This window comes from Pseudopodoces humilis, chromosome 2 (genome assembly GCF_049639895.1).
Source record: "Pseudopodoces humilis isolate 2021_Gansu_Grassland_sample_001 chromosome 2, ASM4963989v1, whole genome shotgun sequence".
Lineage (NCBI taxonomy): Eukaryota > Metazoa > Chordata > Aves > Passeriformes > Paridae > Pseudopodoces > Pseudopodoces humilis.
The window spans coordinates 14,526,776-14,549,765 of record NC_142201.1 but is presented as its reverse complement, the minus strand read 5'-3'; the positions used below and the strand labels follow the sequence as shown (position 1 = coordinate 14,549,765).

At 35.3% G+C, this 22,990-nt stretch overlaps 1 protein-coding gene across 3 annotated transcripts in view; it reads right to left on the bottom strand.

Moving 5' to 3' along the window:
- RPS6KA3 (ribosomal protein S6 kinase A3) overlaps nucleotides 1-22,990 on the bottom strand; it is a 73,997-nt gene that overhangs the window by 35,232 nt on the left and 15,775 nt on the right. For 2 of the 3 annotated variants that reach the window (XM_005516682.3, XM_014249687.2), the window contains exons 3-4: nucleotides 3,951-4,067; nucleotides 1,792-1,873 (exon numbers count right to left, since the gene is read on the bottom strand). In XM_005516682.3, the coding sequence (XP_005516739.1) occupies nucleotides 1,792-1,873; nucleotides 3,951-4,067 (199 nt within the window). Of the gene's footprint in view, nucleotides 1-1,791; nucleotides 1,874-3,950; nucleotides 4,068-16,521; nucleotides 16,599-22,990 lie in introns of those variants that run through there. The other variant, XM_005516681.3, reaches the window with a different exon arrangement.

Below are 22,990 nucleotides of genomic sequence, written 5' to 3'. Positions count from 1 at the left end.
AGGTACACTGTTTTCAAGTGTGGTCTTTTTATCTTTAATTATAGAGCACAAAAATAACTTTGTGAAATAGATTTGAAAGAGTTAAAGAAACACAAAGGCAAATCAAGTAATATAGTGCATTATTTAAAACTATAGTATTATATATATATATAAAAAGTTGCAATTTTGGAAAATAGAATTAATTCCATTTAATTTCATATTGAAGTTTCAACAGTAACCTTAATTTGCTTTCAACTCTATTCTTCCTAAAACACTAATCATAAGCAAGCAGTGCATGAAAAGCATCTGATAATCCAGAAACAAAGTGTTGAGAACCGTGGCATCCTCCTGATGGTGTCACCTTTCTGCTCACACCTTTTGCATCCTTGAATTCTTAGTGCCTCAGTGTGTCTCCTTTCCCAACTAAAAGTCATGCTCCCAGTTTCTGTATTTATCAGTCTCTCCCATCTGTAGGCAAAACTAGAACCACAGCTTGGACTGGAATTTTTACACAAGATTAAACTGCAATCAAAAGGTGATGAAGAGAAGCCCTCAAACATCTTAAAAAAAGCAACTGCTGAGTGACCTTTGACAAGTCCTGAGCTATTAACAGGCTGGGGAATGAAAGGCTGCTGAGGGTATTAATGTACCTTAAATGAATGGAAATCAAATTCAGAAAAATAGGAAGTAATTAATGAGAATGACACGTGCCACAAAACACAAAGGAATCAAAATATAGGAAACTGTTCAAAAACACACCCTCGATGATAGTTTTAAGTGTAAGATCTGTGACATTCAGCACTAGATCTTAAGTGAAAAAATGTCAACATGTCATCAGAAGTTCATAATCCTACGTTTTTGTTCCCACCATCATTCTATAAATATTTTACGATAAAATAATATAATAATTTATAACATAGGTAAAGCACTACAAGCTGTTGGATCTATCCCAAAATTATCATTTCAGTTTCAGTACAGTCGTGAATTAGAAGAACTTCACATAGACAAAACTATTAAACAATGGCATAAAAGGACAAGCATACAATTTGGTTACGGTATTAGTGAAAAAGATTACTTTCATTTTCATCTATGGTAAAAAATACCTTGTTTCTTTTTTCTTACAGAATTCTCTGAGACAGAATTGAGATTGTTCAGGATTAGACTTATTTTGCTACTGACAGCATTTGAGATCAAAACCACTCAAGAAACAGAAAAATTCACAGTTCATTTTTGATCAAGTAAATTGATTTTATAAAACACAAAGATTTTTTATAAAATACAAGATTTTATAAAATACATTCTACACCGAGATCATGTGTCAAGAGTTTGGGGCAAATGTACTGTACATATCTGTTCCAAAAAAAAAAGACTTTAAGTCATGTGCTTAAGAACTTCTAGAATAAAACAGCCAATATAACGAATGCACTTTTAAATACCATGACCTAATTATAAACTGAGCAAAAGGCATTAACTGTATCCTTGGTGACACACAGCAAAGGAAAAACGGAAGGATATTAAGTTTCAAATAACAGCTCAAGAGCAAGTCAGGTGGCAGATGTAACACAACCGCTCTATTAACCCACCATCACAGAAGGAAAGTGGAATGCTGTCCTCTCTACCAATATTGCATTGTTAATCCTTAATCCTTCCAGGTTTACAAGACAAAACAATGTATTCTGCTACTTCCCATTTCAGAGAAGAAAGCTCTAAGACACAATCTGTAGAGCAGCACCTGTGTAAAGATTAGGTTTTGGTATAATGTCCCTGATTTATCTTTTTTATTTCTCTTCCATTTTTCTAAACAATGCTTACCTTTCAAGGTGGCCTTTTTCAATACCTTCATTGCATAAAGCTGTCTAGCATCTGATCCTGAGATTTTTTTGACAAGGAAGACCTGCATTAAAAATTATAAAGAATTTTTAAAACAAAATAAAAGCAAGTCAAATTAATGTATTTTGCTACAAAATTTGAGTAGTCACTATGATTTCAATGCAACTCTATTTGACAGCTGTAGATTCTGAAAAACCAAACCTCCTTTTATTTCTTTCCTCCTATTCCTTTATTTCATAATCTAAAAGGTTAATTCAAGATACTCTGCCAAATTAATTTCAGTGAGTAAAAAAAAAAAAGGATTCTCTGAGAAATTCATCCAAATTGGAAACACAAAAATCAGCTTTTTAAAATTAATCTCTAGTTTTATATTCTTGAAATTCATAGGGTGGCACAGCAAATGTGCTAATAAAATAATTTTCAGATATGACAATAAAGGTGAACAAAATTTGATCGAGAAACCTATATAAATCAATGTATAATTAAATAAATTAAAAAAATATCCTAGTGTTGCATGTACCAATAAAGAAAAACCAACCTCAACAAAAGGGTGTTTCATTTCCTTCTTCAGTACATGGAATTTCTTGCCTGGCATTGTTTCTAATACCCTTAACACAAAAGTAATTCCAGTAGAGACTAATTTTAGATTTAGAAATTAAAATAAATAAATAAACCAAACTGTCACAGGTTTTCTCGCTATGGATATGTACAGACACATGTGGTACATTAGGAAGTTAAACATGTTATATGAAATCAGTTTGATGTCTGGTTTTATGCCCAGTTCTCACTTATGTTAACATCCCTTGCATCATCCAGAGAGTACCAGATCATCATCAGGAGACCTTAAGAAGCACAAAGATTTACTTTCTTTGAACTAAATATGGAACAGTGACATCTTCACAAATTATTAGAACAAAATGATTTATGGTTTTTAAAAAAATATTGATGATTTTTGCATAAAGGCTAAGACAACTGAGGACAAGATTGGCATTTTACAGAAATTTGAGTCAGCTAGACAGTACATTATTTTTGATTTTTTTAAACTCACATTCCCTTTTCTCTCGCCCATTAAAGTGCTGAATTTAGTATTATCAATAAAAGTGAATGGTGAAATGATCATTTATTAGCTTACTTCTCCTTACCCTTGAATGATTTACTTCTCGTGATCTGAAGATTTCCAAATAAAAACTTTGTTATGATTCTGGATTAAAACAAACCTTTGAAATCAGGTGAATTCTTACTAGTATGAATACAAAATTTTATAGTTCCTAAGCACTTAGATTTCCAAACTTAACTGGAACAATAATGTGACTAACAGTAACTTACTACCATGAAAAGACAATTGGACCTATTTTTCTAATTTTCCTCTGTATCTAAGGTGGGTTTTTCACATGCTAGACCTTAACATCACATTCAGAACTGCAATTAAGGCTGAAAATTGATGTAAATGCTCTGCTGTCTTGCCCCACATATTCTATTCAGTCTTGATGATCTGTCTTGCCATGTGAACTTAATGTTTTGCTTTCAAGTTGGGTTTGGACAGCTACTAAAAGTTTAAAAAAATTATGCTTAGTGAGATCGCAGTACTCATGAAATGCTAGAAACACTGAGTCTTTAACAGATGTTCAGATAAATATCAAGGTACGTTGCACCTTAAGCAAATTATGAAAAATAATGAACATGACTGGGGTGTATCACATTTACTTCAGTGGCCATTATTGCCTAAAATTTTTTCATTACAATTGCAACATGCTACAAAAAACAACTCCTGTACTGGTAATGTCCTACCATTAGCAAGCAACAATACTTACCAAAAAAAACTTTCAATCTGCACCCTCTCAGATAGAGTGGTAGTTAAAGAAGAATGACATTCCATTTTAACAGTAAATACCCAATTACTTCATATCAAGCCATTTTTTTATTCAACTTTTAAACCCACATATCATGCTAACATATAAAAAAAAATTACTGCTTCAAAAATATATGCCACAATTACAGTGCCTAGTTAGCACTAATTTAGAAAGCAGTTTTCACTTGCAACATTGCCTTAATGCAAAACCGTGGCTGTTCTAAATATTTCACAACCAGTATTCAATGCTATATTCCTGAATAATTGGTTCTACAAGAGTTCAGTTACCAACCTTTCCAAAGGATCCTTGTCCTAGTACTTTCAGAAGTTCGAACTGTGAAGGGTCTGCTTTCTCATGTCCTTCCTTTACATGGTGAGTTATTGCAATTTCTTTAATACTTCCTTCTTCCTGGCAGAGGAAAACAGAGGAATAAATTTAGATTAATGGTTTACAAATATTTACAAATTCACAATATGCTGAAAAAATACCAGTGCCACTGAACCCACTGAACAAGCCGATGCCAAATACAGGCCAAAAACCACTTAGCAATGCTATTTGCATAATTAAGACAGATAGCTCTTTGTTACACCTTACAGTCCAGTAACAACTGAACAACGTAGCTTAAACTTTTAGCGAAGCATCAGGATCCAGACAATAATAGAGTTGACAGAAGTTAGCAATTCCCAAGCTTTTCCTCTCTGGCCTATATTATTGCATTCATATTTCTGTTCCAGATTCACAACCAATTAATGGAAACCAACCTTCTAAGAATTTAGTCATCTTAAAGCACACCTAGAGTGCATCAAATGGACCAGATGTCTTTGGAAAGACCTCCTTTTTAACACTTGAATGAGGACCACTATGCTGCAGCAGCAATGCTAATGCTCACGTTTTAAGACAGTGAGAGACTCAGGACATTTTCACACAAAACAACACTCTCCACCCCACTTCAGCAGCAGGCTCTGCCTGCCACTGACAAAATTCTGATGAAGAAAGTATTCTGCCACTCTTCTCAAGGAGAGTCTATCCTATAAAAACTGCCCCGTCTTCATCCTTTCCTCTTCTGTGAGAAACTGGTCACCAGAAAGCTCTAAGCAGCAGTGAATCTTATCTTCTTGTGCTCTGCACTTAATTCAGTGTTTTCTGCACTGAATTTGAAAATCTCCTGAAAAGTGAAACTCCTTGCCAAACAAGGAAAGAATTTCAGAACTTACCAGCATCAAGAAAGTAAAAAACCTGCATTCTTGTTAATGTCATCTGAAGAGCTATCTAGGCATTACATGTAATCCAATCTACTCTAAGTTAACACATAACTGACTGTTAGTTAACATAAAGCAATATACTATCTACAATTTTAACTTCTTATTCATTTTCTATTTCTTCTGTGGGTTACAGTGAATAAAATAAATCTGAGAATCCTTTTCATCAATTTAATGAGGAACTCTTAGACCTGTTTCACAGAATTGCAGACTGGTTGCCATTGAAAGGGACCTCTGGAGATCATCATGTCTAACCCTAAACCCTCTGCTCAAGCAGGGCCACCCAGAGCCAGCTGCCCAGGACCTGAATACCTCCATGGAGGGTGACAACCTCGTTCTGCAGCCTGTGCCAGGGCTCAGCCAGCCTGACAGTGAAAAAGTGTTTCCTGATGTTCAGACAGAAACTCCTTGATTTCCCTTTTTACTCATTGCCTTTGGTACTGCCACTGGGCAGCACTGAAAAAAAGCTCTTTATACCCTCCCGTCAGGCTGGTCAAACATCATTTCACCATTGTGGATAACTGAATAACCCCAGCTACCTTTTTGTCCTCCATGTATACTGAAACACTTAGTTTCTCCGTGATTTTCCTGGGGATTAAGGCCTGGCTGACTAACCTATAGTTTCCTGGCTCCTCCTTCTTGCCCTTTTTGAAGACTGGAGTTGACATTTGCTTTCTTTGAGTCCTCAGTCACCTCTCCCAGCCATCATGATAATTAGAAAATAATCAAGCTGGCCTCACAATGAGAGCTGCCAGGTCTCTCAAAACTCATGTGCACTCCATCAAGGCCTACAGACTTAAGTACACTCTGTTAGCTTAAATATTCTCTAACCTATCCAGTGGCAGGACCTGAAGGAATGGCCTCAAGTTGTGTCAGAGAAGGTTTAGTTTGAATAATAAGGAAATGTTCTTCATCCAGAGGGTGGTTGGGCACTGGAACAGGCTCCCCAGGGAAGTGGCCACAGCACCAGCCTGGATTCGGCCACAGCACCATTTGGATAATGCTCTTGGGCACAAAATGACTCTTAGGAATGGTGCTGTGCAAGACCAGCAGCTGAACTTCAATGACCTTGAAGAGTCGCTTCCACCTCAGGATATTCGAAGATTTTCCTCTAAGAGTATGTATTCCTCACTCCAGTCTTTCCTTTCATCTATAAGCACCAAAATGTGAACTAATGAGTTAGAGTGATAAGTTAGTAGAGCCAGAGTTCTAAAACTGTGTTTCTGAAACACTAATTTTTAAGTTTTTCAAGCATTCTGCAAAATTTATATGCAGAAATTAGTACTGAAAGTATCCTTTTGCCTCTGATCATTTCAGTACTGTATATAAATGCAAAGCAACTGTCCACCCAGGTCACCACGTTCTAACACATGCTTCTCCCAGACTGACAATTCTTCTTTTTTTTTTCAAAATATTACAAAGTTGGAAATGAGTTGCACATAAGAAATCCTGAGAATGTGTGTGAGAGTCTGTATATATTAAAAAACTCCAGCATGTGATTTGGAATAATGCATAGAACATGCAACTTTTAAAATCAGGGAGTGAAAAAAGATACTTTAATGTGAAGAATATAGTTTTAAGAATAGTTTTAGAACACCCAAGACAAATCCAAGATGTCCTCTAAATTTAGGTGCCTGTTTCCATTTTAAGAAAGCCAAAATTTTGCATGTGTGTGTGCATAGGCATGCTGAGTACTCCATCTAATAACTGGAACTTCTGTCTTTTCAGGAGAAAATGCTATCATTGACTCCCAGCTGAATCTTTACAGAGTCTGAAAGAAATACTGTTTCCTTTTACTTGTCAAAGGAATAAATTGCTGCTGGACATTTTTGGTTTTATCTTTTAAATTAGTATGTGATCAGTTGGATTACATACTACTTAAACCACCCACTGAATCTTGGAGAATCCCAAGGGAGGAACAGAACAGCTCAGCAAAACAGACTGCCAAGTACACATTACTTCAGATATTTTGATTCATTTCTGCTTATCTGTTTTAGCTATTTGCTCACTGGTAATCCTGGGAAAGTCAAAAACACGTGAAACAACGTTCTCAAAACTTTTTTACCTACTGCCTTCAGGGATGCAAAGTAATCAGGTGGACATAGGAAGGAAATGGAACTTTTGGAGCAAGTCCAGAGGAGGGCCATGAAGATGGTATGAGCACCTTTCCTATGAAGGCAGGCTGAGAAAGTTGGGGCTGTTCAGCCTAGAGGAGAGAAGTTTGCATGGAGACCCCATAGCAACATTCCAGAATCTGAAGGGGGCCGATAGGGAAGCAAGAGGGGGATCCTTCATCAAGAACTGTAGCGATAGGACAGGGAGTAAAAAGTATAAACTGAAAGAAGGGAAATTCAGATCGGGTATTGGGAAGAAATTCTTTACTGTGAGGATGGTGAGATACTGGAATAGGCTGCCCAGGGAGGCTGTAGATGCCCCAACCCTGGCTGTGTTCAAAGCCAGGCTGGATAAGGCCTTGAGCAATCTGATCTAGTGGGAGGCATCCCTGCCCTGGGTAAGTGGGTTAGAATTAGCTGACCTTTACAGTTCCTTCCACAACCCAAACACTTCCATGACTCTATATTGCTTTAAAAGCATTACAAAACTCAACAAGAGCAAGAAAAGAAGAAAATATATTAACTTGCTCTCTACACACAAACAAAATTTATTATTTCTGAATGCAATGCAATTATTATGCAACCAACTTTCCAGTGGTTATTTTGAGCACCCTCTAAAAAACAAAACAAACCCCAAACCACAACTTCACATTCCTGATACCAAGAGAATATTCCCAGACTTGGCATTTTCTCAGGGCTCAGTTACTCTTCAGTCCATAAAAGGTAGACATAAAAGAACTCTGTTTTAAACTAAAAGGAACTCAAATGATATCCAACTTTAGTTTGTTGGTAATACTTGTTTGGGAGCAAGATGTATGAGGAGCGGTTGCCCACAAATCTGTAGTTTCCTTTCTGACATAACTGCTGAATGTTTGTTATTTCAATCTAAACAGTGTTCTTTCTGCAAATGCAGTTAAAATACAAAACCTAAGCTTTTTATAGAAAAGCAAATGATACATAGAAATACACATACATATGTATACATATATAGAAATACAAATTATATTCAGAGGTAATCAAGCCTCACTATCTATCTGAATTAAAATACAAGTCGTACACACTGTAGAAAGAGATCTCTATTCTCCACCAACTGCACTAATTACATCAGATGATGGATGTCACCTTGCAGTAAACTGGAAGAGAAGCCAGCCATTCCATCTGGTACTGAATTGTTTGATCATTCCCTGGTACTTCGTGAAAACATTTGTCCCAAGTGATGAACTGAAAATAAATGAGATGCTAGAATACTTGGGTCCCCCTCTCCTTTCTTCCATTCCTTAACAACTGTCACGCAAGTACAGACGGTCAACTCCCCAGCTGCAATGGTGGGGTCTTCCTTCCAGTTACAGCTGTACTCTACTGCCTACATTTTATTTCTGCTATTTATAAGCTTGGAAAGCTCCCTTTTCTGAACTTATACTGCAGCAGGGTCTAAATAAAAGTCTCAAGACATGATTTCCTCTTCTAAGCACACAGTTCTCTCAAGGCCTTCTTCACACTAGAAATTTACACTGCCTCAGAAAGCCATTTAAAAAAAAACCCCAAAAAACGAACATGATGTGAGTCAACTTTCAAGTGGTTGCTACTGGCTTCCACTACAGTGAAACTAAATACAGAATAGAAGGAAACAAACAGAAAGTAACATTACTCTGTGTTTCCTTAACAGTGTAATAGTGTTAAATCAACACTGTCCTAGAAGGGAAGTGAGTGAAAAACAAGTTTAGGTATGAATTTAAAATACCATATTCCAGAATAATTTCCTGTACTGATACAGTCTGCAAGTCAGAAGTATTCTGGGCAGTATCTCAATATAAGTAAGCTTATAGTAATATACCTCACAATATATTTCTGCACAAGAACACACACATACACATAGGAAAGAACACCAGATAGACCATATGATGCACACAAATAAAATCTGAATGAAAAACTTTATAGAAAAGAAAGCGGGATTCTGCAACAACAAGCGCAACTCATTTTTATCTAGGTAATCAGCTGCAAATTAGAAGAGGAAACATGCTTGCCAGTAAAACAAGAAAAAGACACAACTTCTAGGGAAGCAACAAAAAACTATTTAATCATTATCAGGCTATGAAAATAATAGCATAATCATGTTGCCAGGAAAAAAATAAATCAATGTTTTAGGTACTTAATGAACGTTAAACACTCATTTTGCTCAGAGTAATTGAATTTATGTGAATTTCCTTTACTGTCACTTATTAATTCAAGAGCAAATTAACTCTGCTGCAACATAAAATACTTGTATTTGTTTCTGAGATCTTATTACAGGAACAACTAATAGGTAACATGTTAAAAGAACACCAGGCTTTAAACCCTAAAGGAAATAGAGTCTTACTAGGCACGTATTTCTCAGTAGTAATGAAAAAACCCAGAAAAACAAGAGAAAAACATGAGTTTATCTATACACAGACTCTTCTGCAATTTACCCTTCAGAATTCTGAATTTTCAGTAGGAGACCCGAAAACTGCTCTCTGTAAATAAATGGCCCATGCAGAGCTGGATGGCATAAGCTCATCAGTGCAGAACAAGCTGTATGTTATCTGCAGACCTTTTTCTGAGCAGTATGTTCCAGGTACAGCTGAAAAGCTGGTCTAGGACTACTTAACTGGGCTCTGAACTGCTGTTCAGAACTACCAGTAAAATCCACATTACCACTGTGACACTTGTTAGTGTTTAAATAGCACCTCAAAAAATGGAAGCATTCTTAGTCTACAAATTTTATGTAAAAAGGACAGAGAAAAAAAATCAACTAAAGATTAAAATAATTTAAAAAAAAATGTATGCTGCAGTATTGGCAGAATTATTCACAAGGAAATACCCCAACTCATCTAAACAGGCAGCACAGGATCACATCTGTGCTCTTACTCATAGCAGGAAGAGGAAAGCCATTCAGAATAAGGAATATTAGCACATCCCAACATCATAGGAGTCTCACTGCACCTAAAATTCTCAGCCTCAGCTTCCTGAAAAAAAGGCATAAGCAAAGTGTGAACATGTATGATGACAAGTGCTTGGCAAAGAAATCTCAATATACAGGGAGAGAAATAGGAAATTCAGCAAGAATTTACTCTTAAAGAAGTATAAAAACTAGATGTGAATTAATTTAAACAGAATATAAAAGAATAAACTGCTATGTTATCTACAGAAGTCTTACTTAGGAAAGGTATTTCTGGAAGACAGATTTCTGCTTTTCTAGATACTCAAAATTATGGGAGTATGACTAGAAATATTTTAAACACTTAAATCTTAATGACAATAAATTTTAGATAACAGTTATTAAAAGAATAATTAGTTCATCAGCTTCACATTGAGTGAGACAAAGACTTGACTATATATTTTTCAATATACTGAAAGTATAAATTAAAATTGTGATATGCATAAATTGCTCCAAAGGAAAAAACAGCAGAAACCTAAAAACCATAAAATTTTAGTGCAAAAATATTAAGGATTGGTGTATTTAAATTGCTTCTACACACAGATGACATTTAAGGGGCGTAAAGTCATGAAGTGACAGAATTGGAAAGGTAAGGGAAAAAAAAAATACAGGGAAACATTTACAGCTTAAGATATTCAAACATTAAAGTCAACAGAATGTGACTCTAAAAGTAAACTGGACCCATCCCGAACAGAAAGACTGACTCCATAGTCTCTGCTGTCAGCTTCAGTAAAATTAAACTGAACAGTTGACCAAAAGCAAGATACCCAAAAACTAAGATTCCTAACAAAGATAGTTATGCACAACAAGACCGGGGACTGAAAGGGTCCAGGAAGATTTAATTTGATTATAATAGTGTGGGATTTAAAAAAAATCAAATAACAACAACAAAATAATCTGATTAACTATGCAGAGAATAAGAAAAAACCTGGCAGGTTTAATTTTTTTATCATACCAAGAGCAAATATAGGTATGTGTAGTACATACCACAAGTACCTAGACATTAAGGCTTTCTGAAAGAACATTCTATTTATTTTTAACATGTTGAAACACTTTGAAAGGCTTGACAATACTTTTTGGATTACTCTGAAGCCTGTTATTGTGGAAAATTGTTGTTCTTGTTTGATAAAAAAAAGGATTAACAGAACTAAAGGCTAAACAAAGTAAATGACTCCTTCACCATACCCAAGCTCCACCTGGAATTCAGAAACAAATTTCTGAGAAAGTTCTCTTTATAAAAGGTTGATTTAGAAAATCCCTGAAGTCATTATTGTGTGAGACATATGATGAGTAACTATCCTGAGTCCTTTGCATCAGGAAGGGAATACTGAGGATATCATACAACAGCCTCATGCTGTTACAATAAGAGACCCAAAAGAACTCAGTGCAAAACAAGGCTGGCTGTATGCTCGCTTTCCCACAAAATGAAAATTACCCAGATGAAGGTGAAAATCTCCCCAGAAGTGCAGTGGATTTCAGCTAGCAGATGACTAAATACTGATCAAAAAACCTCCCCTCTGCACACTCATTGGCTATATGAAATATAGCAAGAAACACAACACCAAACCTGTAACATCAGAATTAAAGGTTTCATGGTTGAACAAAGTAAAAGGCTACATACTAATCTCTTCTACACATAACAGATGGAAGTTATGAAATAAAGGACATAAAAACAGAACAAGGACAAAAAAATTAAGCTCACACTTGTTTTAAATAAAACCTCTGAATTTTACAACACAATTTCTGGACAGAAAGAAACCCCTGTAGTATCTTTGCTTTTAGAACTGAGAAAAAACTTGACTATCAGTAAGACATTTAAATAATCCTTCCAATAAGAAGGACTCATGACTAAGACAGATGTGACTATACATACTCAAGTTCATCAAAACCCAGTGGGAGGGAAATTCAACACATGCAACAAATCCTTGGGTGGGTCCAGTATTCATAAAAGTTCTTCCTGAACATCAAACATTGTTGACATGCTGACCAAAAACTGTAAAAATGAGGTTAAGACTTTGACTTAAGGTAAACATTAGATAATACTATTAACCAATCTGAATATCAATAAATAACTGAAACTTCTATAATAGCTAAGCCATCTTAAGCAACTGCTAGAGAAATTAATTTAAATGCTGATAATCCTGGTTCCAGCATTACCCAGGTTTCACCTCTACCTGTTAATTCTGTACTGGTCTTAACAGAGTAAAAAGGGTACAAAACAGAGCCATCTTTGACATACAGTTACTTACAGATGTAAGTTTTAGTTATGACTTAATTTTCTCCTTAAGAATTTTTTCAGATTTTTCACTGTAAAGTGATTTTCCAGCTCCTGTTCTTGTAAAGTTTTCCCTGAATTTTTATTTTTACTACTTGACTGTTTGTGTTTTTATGGAAGCCTCTGCATCACTGATTTATGCTGCACACAGAGCAATAGCTGCCACACTTCCAGCCACAATCCTCCTGCCTCGATCTGCAGTGACCACAACTGCCGAGGGACCAACCATGGAGCTGTGCTTAGTGGTGCTGAGAGTCCTTCCAGGAGTCACTGCCCCAAACTACGCAAGACTTATTCCTTAATACACCATTTAGCATTTAACTGTGCCAATATAGTGACTTTAATACTTCTTTCAAACAGTCCCTATTAATAAATTAAAAAATGTTGGTGGGATCCCATCAGAAACTCTTTAGGGAACTATTTAATGAATTTTTTCTGTTTAAAATCACATATTACAGTATTTTTTGTATCTGTTTTATATGAGGATAATTTACACATGAGAAACAGCCAGAATCACCATCAGGAAAGATCGCAGTTGTGGAACTTCAACTTCTATAGTCAAGAATCAGAATAAGAGAAAAAAAATCCTTTTGATAACTTTAATAGTAACAATTAAGTCAACACCATATTGCCCATATTGGTGAATACCTCCCTCAAACATCAGCCATATTTCAACATAATATCTAAAACAAGGTATCAGTCCTAAAATCAGTGTATGCTGTTGACCGTACAATTTTCAAAAAGCAAATCCAATGAATAAAGAGCTAATCTTATTTTTCTGTTGAAAAATGTGCAGCAGCAAAGATACTGCTTTTATCATTTTTCATTTGTTAGTATTGATTATGTAGCCACATTGATTTTTCCATTTTCATTATGGAAGTAGCAGCTTTGTTTTCACCTCTCCCTATCTCTTTTCAGGAATGTTTTGCTTCCTTTAGACAAATGCACTTTCCTGAAGCACATGTACATTGAGTACAAGCAAAGATAAGGCTGAAAACAGAAAAATGGATTCCCCAGCAATTTACTTAACGCTGCTCCAACAATGGTTATAGGTTGCATTTTACTACTTTGTTAGTCTTCACAGTACTCTAAGAGCTCTGCTGGACATGGCTGTGCTTGGCAAAATATTTCTCTGTCACAGGTATCATAATGTTGATCCTCATAATCAAATAAACCATTTCTGAAGTATTGACTATGATATTAAACCTTGGTGCTGAAGTTACATAAAGCAGTTATATCCTGTAAGGACAGTAAGCTTACTGAATATCAAGTGATTTTAAAAGGATGACTCAATGTTGGCACAGCTCCCCAGCTCATATACAGAATTTCCTTTTCCTCCCCTCCCTTGAATCCGGAAGTCTCCTAGATGCATTTTTACTTTCCCAACTTGCTATAAACATAGGATGAATTTTCAGCATTATCTGTAGAAATGGAACCCTCCTTTTGAGCTATATTCTCTGAAGTAATAAAGAGCCAACAAACTGAAAACCAATTACTTTTACCTCTTGTATTAGAACTTATAGAAATCTTATTAAGGTAAAAATGGGAGTTAAAAATGTGAACAGTGCTCTAGTCTAGGTATTTTTATATATCTTAGACACGTTTTATATATATTCATACATTCTATACTTTTTATACTCCTATCTTCAAATTCAAAACTACCTTAAAAAAGAAACTTACAGTCCAACAAATACTTCAAAATCTCCCATTGTTTTGGTAAGCAGTGTTAGTTAAGAGCTAAATCATGGACTAAAAGCCATTCTTTATATCTGTGACTAACATTCAATTTGAGTCACTTTACAGAACTAACCACTACTTATACGCTCATACATGAACAATTGTTCTAAAAAGCTGATTAAAAATTCTACTTCTGAAGGAGCAATCATTCCAATGCAACAAAAAGCAAAGCAGTACCACCCATAAAATTAAGTCAAGCTGATCTAATGATATTCTGTATTTGTTGTCTGTTTTATACTGCCAAAGAAAAGCAAGAGTAGAGCAGAAGTTCTAAATGTGGACATCTGAAGTTAGAAATATAGGCTTTCACAATTTATGTCTTTGCTTCTTTTTAAAAGATGGAAAAACTTACAATTTCAACTAACATAATATCACTTGTTGCAGACAGCATCTATTATCCTACCTGACAGAAAATAAGATTTTCGAAAAGAAAATTCTATTTGTAAATGTTTAGTTTCAGGGTCTGGATTTTTTTGGAAAATCTTGAATTGTTAGGTACCTCAGAGGAAAAACAGTTTGTAGAGATAACAGTGAAAAAACTGTATATTTGTATTTATTCTTTACTCTTTTTCATTTCTGGCTATTTCTACAACAATTTGAGATCTAGAAGGTTTCCTATGTCTGTATTTGTTCCACGTAGCCAACTCAGAGAATGAAGACTGCAGACCTGATTGCTGAGACAGAACTCCTCTGCTCTTTTGGTTGTACAGATGAACCAAGAGAGGAATTTGAAGAATGAATCCTGTCCCAGAGAAACAAGCCAGAGGACAGGTAAGGCCCAATGAATATAGTTCACGAGGCTGGGAGTGTAATTCTGAAAATGCTTTCTTTCCTTAGATGAAAATATATATTTATATAAAATATTAAGGCCAGGACAGAAGCAGGACACTACCCCTTCCTTTCCAATGGAACTGTGAGCAGTAGGTTGTTGGTAGGTAAGTTAAGGAATTCCTGCAAGCATTTTAAAAGCTCAGTGTCACCAAAAGCAGTTTTACAGTGCAGTCCTCTTTTAATCAAACAGCACAAAATTATCTCATGAACTGAAATGTGCTCGTCAGCATTGGAAAAAAATACTCATTGGGTGGAACTTTCATTTCCCAGTAACTCTGAGATAAGTTTTTTTCCTACTTGTTAAGCACTAACATTTCAGAGAATTGCAATTAAAAAATCCCTAACTAATTCAAAGTTAAAAAGCCCCAAACTATTTAGAAGGGAAAATAATCCCTGAGCATATTTAGCACCGACCTATGAAAGCTATGAATCCTGCTTTATTACCATGATTTCCTAAATATATACTGAAATCTATATGGATTGAAACCCGTTCATTTGGTCTGCAATAGCTAGCATTTTAAAATCAGCAGAATGTTGAAGACAACCTAACCAAGCAGCTGTAAGTAGATAAAACATTGTCATTTTTTGACCAAATTTCTGAGGAATACCTTTCATGTTGCTTGTGGAAAAGAACTATAATTCAGGACTATAAGTTGATAAATATTTATTTTATAAGGTTTACATTGAAAAACCACTTGATTATAATGCAACCTATGTTCTATTGTTTTACACTCATGTCTTGTTCTATTGTTTTACACTCATGTCTTGTTCTGGTGTTTCACTTATGGCAAGAAAATTCCATTTCATTTTTTAATATGCATTGCAAAAATTAATACAATTGTTTAAACCAGTACACAGGCTAGTACGTGTCTACCAGTTTTACAAGTTAATAGACCTTCACTTAAGATGTTAAGTCATTACACAAGAAGGTCATTGGGTTTTGTTCCCCCTCACTGAAAACTATTTGCAGACTTACAGAAGGATAAATGTGAAAACCGATTTGACTTCCAATGACAAAATGTTCTGCCCCATTGCACATTTATCTGTAATGTTAAATAGTTCTGAAATTATTAAACTAAACAGTGCTTGAGATGATACAATACTCCACTACTAATTTTTCTCAACTTAAACCAAACCTTTTAGTGCTTAAATATATGTCCAACAAGACAAATTACACAAATAAAACATATGCTGTGACTAAATAATAATTTAGAAGTTGAAATAACCCTAACACTATTATGCAAACATCACTACTCGTCATATCATTTCAGAAGTAAATTTAAGATATTACTAACCCTGGGTTATTTTAACTATCACCACACAGAGTCATATTTTACAGTTTAAAGTACTATATGAAGATGTAACTATTAAAACAAACTTGACTCTCAGTGAGAAAATATACACTAAGCTCACATTTAACACACCCCCCCCCCCAAGGTTTAAGTTTTACACTATTTACATAAAGGTAACAATTTCCTAGTAAGGCTAAATTATCACAGCAGGTATCATCTTAGAAACTTCTACAACATATGAACATACCATAAACTTTTTTTAAGGAAATCCAAAACACTTCGTATGCAAACAACACTGATCCTTAAACAGTGAAAGACTAAAACTACTCTGAAAGTAGAAGTTAAAGTAAAACTTCCCCCTTTTCCCCTTATTCTCTTAAATAAGAAACTAAGCTCACCCGAACAGAGCGAACACGCAGAGCCAGAAACTTAAACATGACTAAGAAACCATGATGTTTGGATTTTCTGACTGAGCGATCGTAAGTCTAGCAGGGAAGACCAACCCTGGTGTTTCTGCTGTGACCAGCTGTTCCGGCAATTAGAAAATTTCCTGTCAGGCAAGTCAGACACAGTTGGGGGGTGGGGAGAGAGAAGGGGGGAAAAAAAGCTCAAAAAAATTAGGAAAGACATTAAAAAAAAGACATTGATTTCACACACACATATACACAGAGCTGTGATAAAGACACACTGGGCAGCAGTGGTACTCATGCTGCTGATACTTACAGAGATCAGCACAGGAAACTTAAGTAGATTGCCTGATAGCAACAGGCTGTTGCAGATGTTACTGATTCCCAGTTCCCAGAAAAGAACAAAAGACACCAGCATCTCTTTCAGAAATCACACTACTATGCAACATTTCACTGATTAAGCACAACGGCAAGTATTTTAAGTACTATATGTGATAATCGTATTTTTATGAATTTAACTTCACAAAATATTTTAAGATATCACATATCACTACCTTATGGACTTCAATGTAGAGAATACATAAAGATTCTTTTTATTTACTAGAGTTTAGTTTGAGGACCAAAACTACCTTGTGCCTAGTCCTTTGAAATCCTGCACATTGAAAATGCTACACAGATGTTCCAGGCCAAGGCAAACTGCAAAAATATTTGAATTGGATTGCCCAGCTCAAATGTCTGACTTATGCACCAATATTGTATTGCTTTGTAGAGAGTGAACTTGAAGTAAAAAAGATCCCTAAGCTTTCTTTCAATGTTTAAAAAGCCCCAAACACTTCAAATGTTTTAGGAATTAAAATTCAATCTAGTTACTTTTCAAACAGTTCTTTTTACTTTTCAAACAAGAGGTTAAATTTTTAATTTGATCTCTCCAGATTTAGTATGGGAGCTATTTTCCTGAATATTAATATTATCTTTAGTTTTTTTGATACTTGTTAAAACAATGAATTCCAAAGTACAAGCTCCTTTGGTGAAGCAAGACTGTTTTTCAAGTAACAAATAAACAAAGGCAAGTAAAAACCTTTAGTCAAAGGCATATACAAGTATTCAGCTATAAATATATCCAGGTGATTCTGTTTAGTGACTGTGTTATCAGAGGAAACCTGCAGAAAAAATACTGTAGTCCTGCTTGCACAAGACATGAAAACAAACCCACCCTGCAGACAGCTTCCCTTTACTGGATTCTAAAAAGTATCTGGATTACTGCATTTTTTGTTATATTTTAATTCCTCTTCAGAAGACAAAGCCAGTAATTTAAATGACAAAACACATTTCTGCTATCTCTATCCCACATCCTGACTCCCCACAGTATCAGTTTCTAGCTTTTCCTTTAAATTGGGATTACACATCTCCCCAGCGTGAGCCAAGATCCTCTTCTCAAAATGGAGAGGTGAAATAAAGACCTGACTTCAGCTATGTCCAGAAGCAAAATTGTGCCCTTTTAGTGTTCTCTTCTACTCCTCTGGGTCTTTATTTGTGTCACATCTGCAGGGATGATCTTTTCAAATCTGTGTACTGAATATAACAACTATTATTATAATAAATACTACTACACAAAGGAGGTCTTTGTGACTCAACTGAGGGTTCATAAGTCCTCAATGCCAATGTGCTTTATACAGTCCAGTGTGGTACTTCCTTTTTGGAAGAAACAGTCTCCTACAACAGCAGTAACACAGCATGAAGAATTATTAAACATTAGTTTCAAGATGAACAAAGCTTCTTGAATACAAGGACCGTACTGCAACACAAGGATTTAAAATATTTCATAATAATAATTTCATAATAATAGCATAATAATTACTTGAAGCTTTACTCTCTTCAATTGTTTAAAATTTGCAGCTACTTCCTCCTTCAAAACTGAAATACCTCAAGAATTTAATTTTGCAGTTTAACAGCAATATAGTTATTTTCACTTGGAAAATTTAAAAGAAATTTAAAGAAATAAATGGGAGACCATTCAAGCTCTCTGCTTTTACCTTGTCAAGAATAGATACAATTACAGTAAAAGCAGAGTGACCAGGAATCTTCAAGTCACCAAATTAAACCCTGTGGTACCAAAAAGAGCTTAAGGCAGATATGGAGAGTAAATGGTAAGAGCTTCTTCAACTACAATATTACTTCAAGATGAAAAGATACTGTGGGTAAATAATAATTTTCTTATCTTTTGGGTAAAGGTTAGAGCTTATTTTGCTGCAGATATGCTGTATCTGCTAATGGTAACAGGAATAAGGCATTTCAACTGAAACATTTGTACAATTACTGACTACTGCTCTCCCAAACCTTTTATGTGACCTCACAGTGAAGTACAAAGCAGAGTGCTCAGGGGTCAGTGGGGTTATTTCACAACAATAGCTCTCCTATAACTGGCATGAGTCTGGCAGGTGGAAGAAATTTCTTGTGTTCTGGGAGAACACAGCCTGCATGGTTCCCAAAGAGCACCAGCAGCCAACCAGAAACATTAAGATATAAGCTACACAACTCACTTTGAGAATCTCTCAGAAGAGAGCTTGCCCTTTAAAATATTTCTTTGTATGTGAAGGAAACAGGTTAGAGGGCAGCAGTCCTCAACAGGGAAGTCTCTGATAAAAAGAACAAATTGCTCCAGGAAGTGGCTTACCTACCTTAAAATCTTTGATAAGGATTTGTATTATACTTGTTTATCAGGAGAAACAACTGTCACCAAAACAAAGGGAATGTGGCATGCCTGTCAGTCACAGTTCTGTCACTTACAGAACTCCACTTGCACAATGCATTTCCTTCTCCTCCAGTACAGAAATACAGTCAGTTTATCTCCCATCTTCCCCTCCTCATTATTTAAATTGGATGATCTGAGTTTACAAAAATGAAGATAAATGCTGCCTAGACCTTCAAGAGAACAGAGCTCACAGACACTATAGAGAGAAGAAAAACTGAAAAATGCTGAGGAGCTCTCAAAGTAATACAGAACATTTGGCAATCCCTGAGTTTTATTGAACGCTAAAACATTTAATCTAAGTGGAATCCATCAGGTAAACTGACAATCTCATATACCCTCAGTTTGAGAAGTGTAACAATCCAAATTAAATCTTTACAGGGCTAGAAGAGCAAGGCTCCATAGTATGGATTGATTTACGTTAGTTGCAAAAAACAAAGAAGCAGCACACATAAGGAATGAAAAGCCCTTGTTTGACAAAGGTCAGCAGTTGAGGAACAGAGAGCTAATTTTTTGAGTTTTCAGAAGCTGAATACTTTTCTTCATAATAAATACATTTGTATAGCCACAGCAGCAATATTCTATTAAACAGGGGGTGTGGCAGCTTCCATCTGTCAGTTTACAGGCTTTGCGAGGCTACCATCTGTTTTCTCTCCATTTAACAAGTAAGCAGCTTGACTTGGAACATTGCTTACACTCTCAAATTATTCAAATTTTCTGACCAAGATCCAGAAAGTATCCTGCACCTAAGACACCAAATGCAAAACAAGTCACTCAGAAAATCCAGTAGAACACGTCAATGAAAGTTTTGCTGTAACCTTTCCTCAACACCTGATCACATCTTGGGGGGAAAAAAGTATTCCAGGGCTTGCCTTCTTTATATATATACATATATATATATATATTTCCTTCTTTAGTTTCATATGTAAGAGCTAACATCTCAGACCAAATGGTCTGCACTATTTACAAGGATGCTGTAACTTCTTATTTACATGAAGACCTGCAAGTTCATTCTTAGACAGGTAAGATGCATCATGTCACTAAGCTGCTAACAAAATTCATCCAAGTTTCAGCAGAATAGAGTGTCTTGGAAGATAATGAATTCCAAATTCCATCATATTAGACAAAAAAAAGCATTCTGCCTTTTTTCATACAAAACACAGTCTGGTCATTGACAAGGAAATGACTGGATTTAATTTTACAGGTGTAAATTGTTTGCCTAAAAAAAAGCTTATTTGTTCAAAAATCAAGTTATTTGATTGTAAAATAGAATTAAATACATGAGTACGTATATCTAAGTATAAATATAATATGCTAAATACAGTAGCATACACTGAAAGGAACTTAAGAATTACAGAATACTTTCAAGTACAAGTTTTGTATTTGTAACCCAAGCTATTACAAGTAGCTACACAAGTAGCTGTTTCAGCTAAAATTAAGTGTCAGTCTGTAAATAATGAGAAATTCAAAACTTGGATTATGGACTATGAACACTTGTGAATCCAAGTATTTTCCTAATGTTTAAGAAATTACAGCTATGTCTTAAAGCCTCTACCACAGAACCAAGAATTCTAATAAAAAAAAATGACAAAAATACATACACAGAAAATTGAAATGTGAAGGGTGTATTAGCAAAAGTAAAACAAACATATTGAAATAATCATCAGAAATGCCTTCATTGTCATGTTAACAAACATGACTGTTCTTGAACATGGAAACTGTTACTGATTACCTGAGCAGGAATATCCAACACAAGTTCAAAGTAGTCCTGAACTGGTGCTTCAACTTGCCAAAAGGCTAAATTTCTGAAACATTGAGTTCTCACTAGTACAGAATACTAGAATTTGAGGTAAAACTAAAAATCAGTTAAAGCCTCTCTGAAATGTTTTAAAATCTAAAAATCTGTCAGTTTAGTTATGTTTTTTTCCTGAATTTTCCGGAATAATATTCTCATCCTACATTATTTTTACAGATGAAGACATAACAAATGAGATTACCCCAGATTACTCTGGATTTAGTATTACTGTTTCAGTAATGGATGCTGTTTGCCCATGGCTGTAACTGATGAATGATCTCCCTCTCCTTATCTTGACAGCCCCACTCCAGTGCTTTACAGATTTAGTGTAAATTGTACAGTATATATGCATGTAAAACACAGAATCTCAGCAGTGACCAATCAAATTCAATACTTCAACAATGAGATTGTATTGCCCAATGCTTCAGGTTGTTTTTCCAATGTATTCTGAAGCCTTTTTTAAGATCCCACTTTTCTTATAAACTCTTTTAATAAAAAACACTGATTGGAAAAACTACTGACTTCTCTTTGAAGCATTTCTTACTCTACTTTTTGCCTACCCACTGACTAGTCATTGTTACCTTAGTTACATATTTTTAGTAAGAGGATGACAGCTACTGAGATTTATTTTTTTATCACCCTGACCAGCATATTTCAATAAGGTTTGTTTTGTTTTAGTTTTAATTCTATATATGCTTAAATTCTGTTTGTTTAAAAGTAGGGCCAAAGCAAGAAGTCAAGGGTAGTAATATGACCCCACCACCTGCACTGAAGAGGTTCATTGGAGGTTTGAGCCTGAATAGGTTCCACTTCTGCCTGTACTGAAAAAAAAACCAACCTTTAGTCCTTGCAGGTTATAAGAAAGAAATTTTCCTGCAACTTACAAATGAAAACTTCACTTCTAGTGAAAAGAAAACTTTTTACAAATTCTTGGAACCTAATATTTTTCATATGTTTAATAATTAGGTTTAAGCTAGTAGAATGCAATGGTAATACATCAGTCGTACTAAGTGTTTTATCAGCTACATAGAATCCAGATAACAGAACAAAGAACACAGCACAAATACGATATGCTCTTCACATACACACAAAATGGGAAGTCACCTGCCAGACTACCTGCAGTTTCTGGTTAGCTTTAACTAGCAATAAAGCATGCAGCATGATTGCAACAGCTCTAAACAATTAATTGGCTCAGTTAACTTACTCAATCTCTATGGACACAGAGCAATGGCAGACAGCACAAAAGTGAGAAAGGTAGCAAATAAAAGGCTTTAAATAGCTTCCCCTCTCAGTAATGCCCACTTAAGCTTTCACATTAGGTTAAACTTCAGCCAGCTGTTCTTACGTTTATTTCCTGATGGTCCCAGGTAATTTATGAGATACAGATAAAAAAAGTTGGCAACAAGCTCAAGTCAGATATAATCAGCACACTTGTTTAATAAAGCTAGAGTACTGAGTGAGTCCCCTTTTAAAAGAAGCAAGACTTTGAACCATACAGCATCTTGAACGCCTTAGAAATGGGTATCTTTATAGCTCCTGCTTTTCCTAAACCAGCCACCAAATTTGAATCACAGCCATGTAACTCAGGCTTTCCTGTAAATTAACTTTACTTTTGCCCAAAAGAACATGGATGTAATGAAACAATTTATCATTTGATACACAATACACTAGAGAGAGTTCCCACGTACATGGAACTGTGTTAAGTTTTAATATTTATTTTAAAATCCCTATGTCATTTGCATTATCAGCATTCTATCCTATCACTTAAGATAGCAAAAGGATGCAGGTTTCAAGCTTTCACCTTCCATCTCCACAGAGGTATGGCAACTTTCTATCCTGAACTTGCATACTTTACACACTTAAAAGGGTTTTGTCTTCTTACTTGATTTGCTAGTACACCTTAGGCATTCTACTGT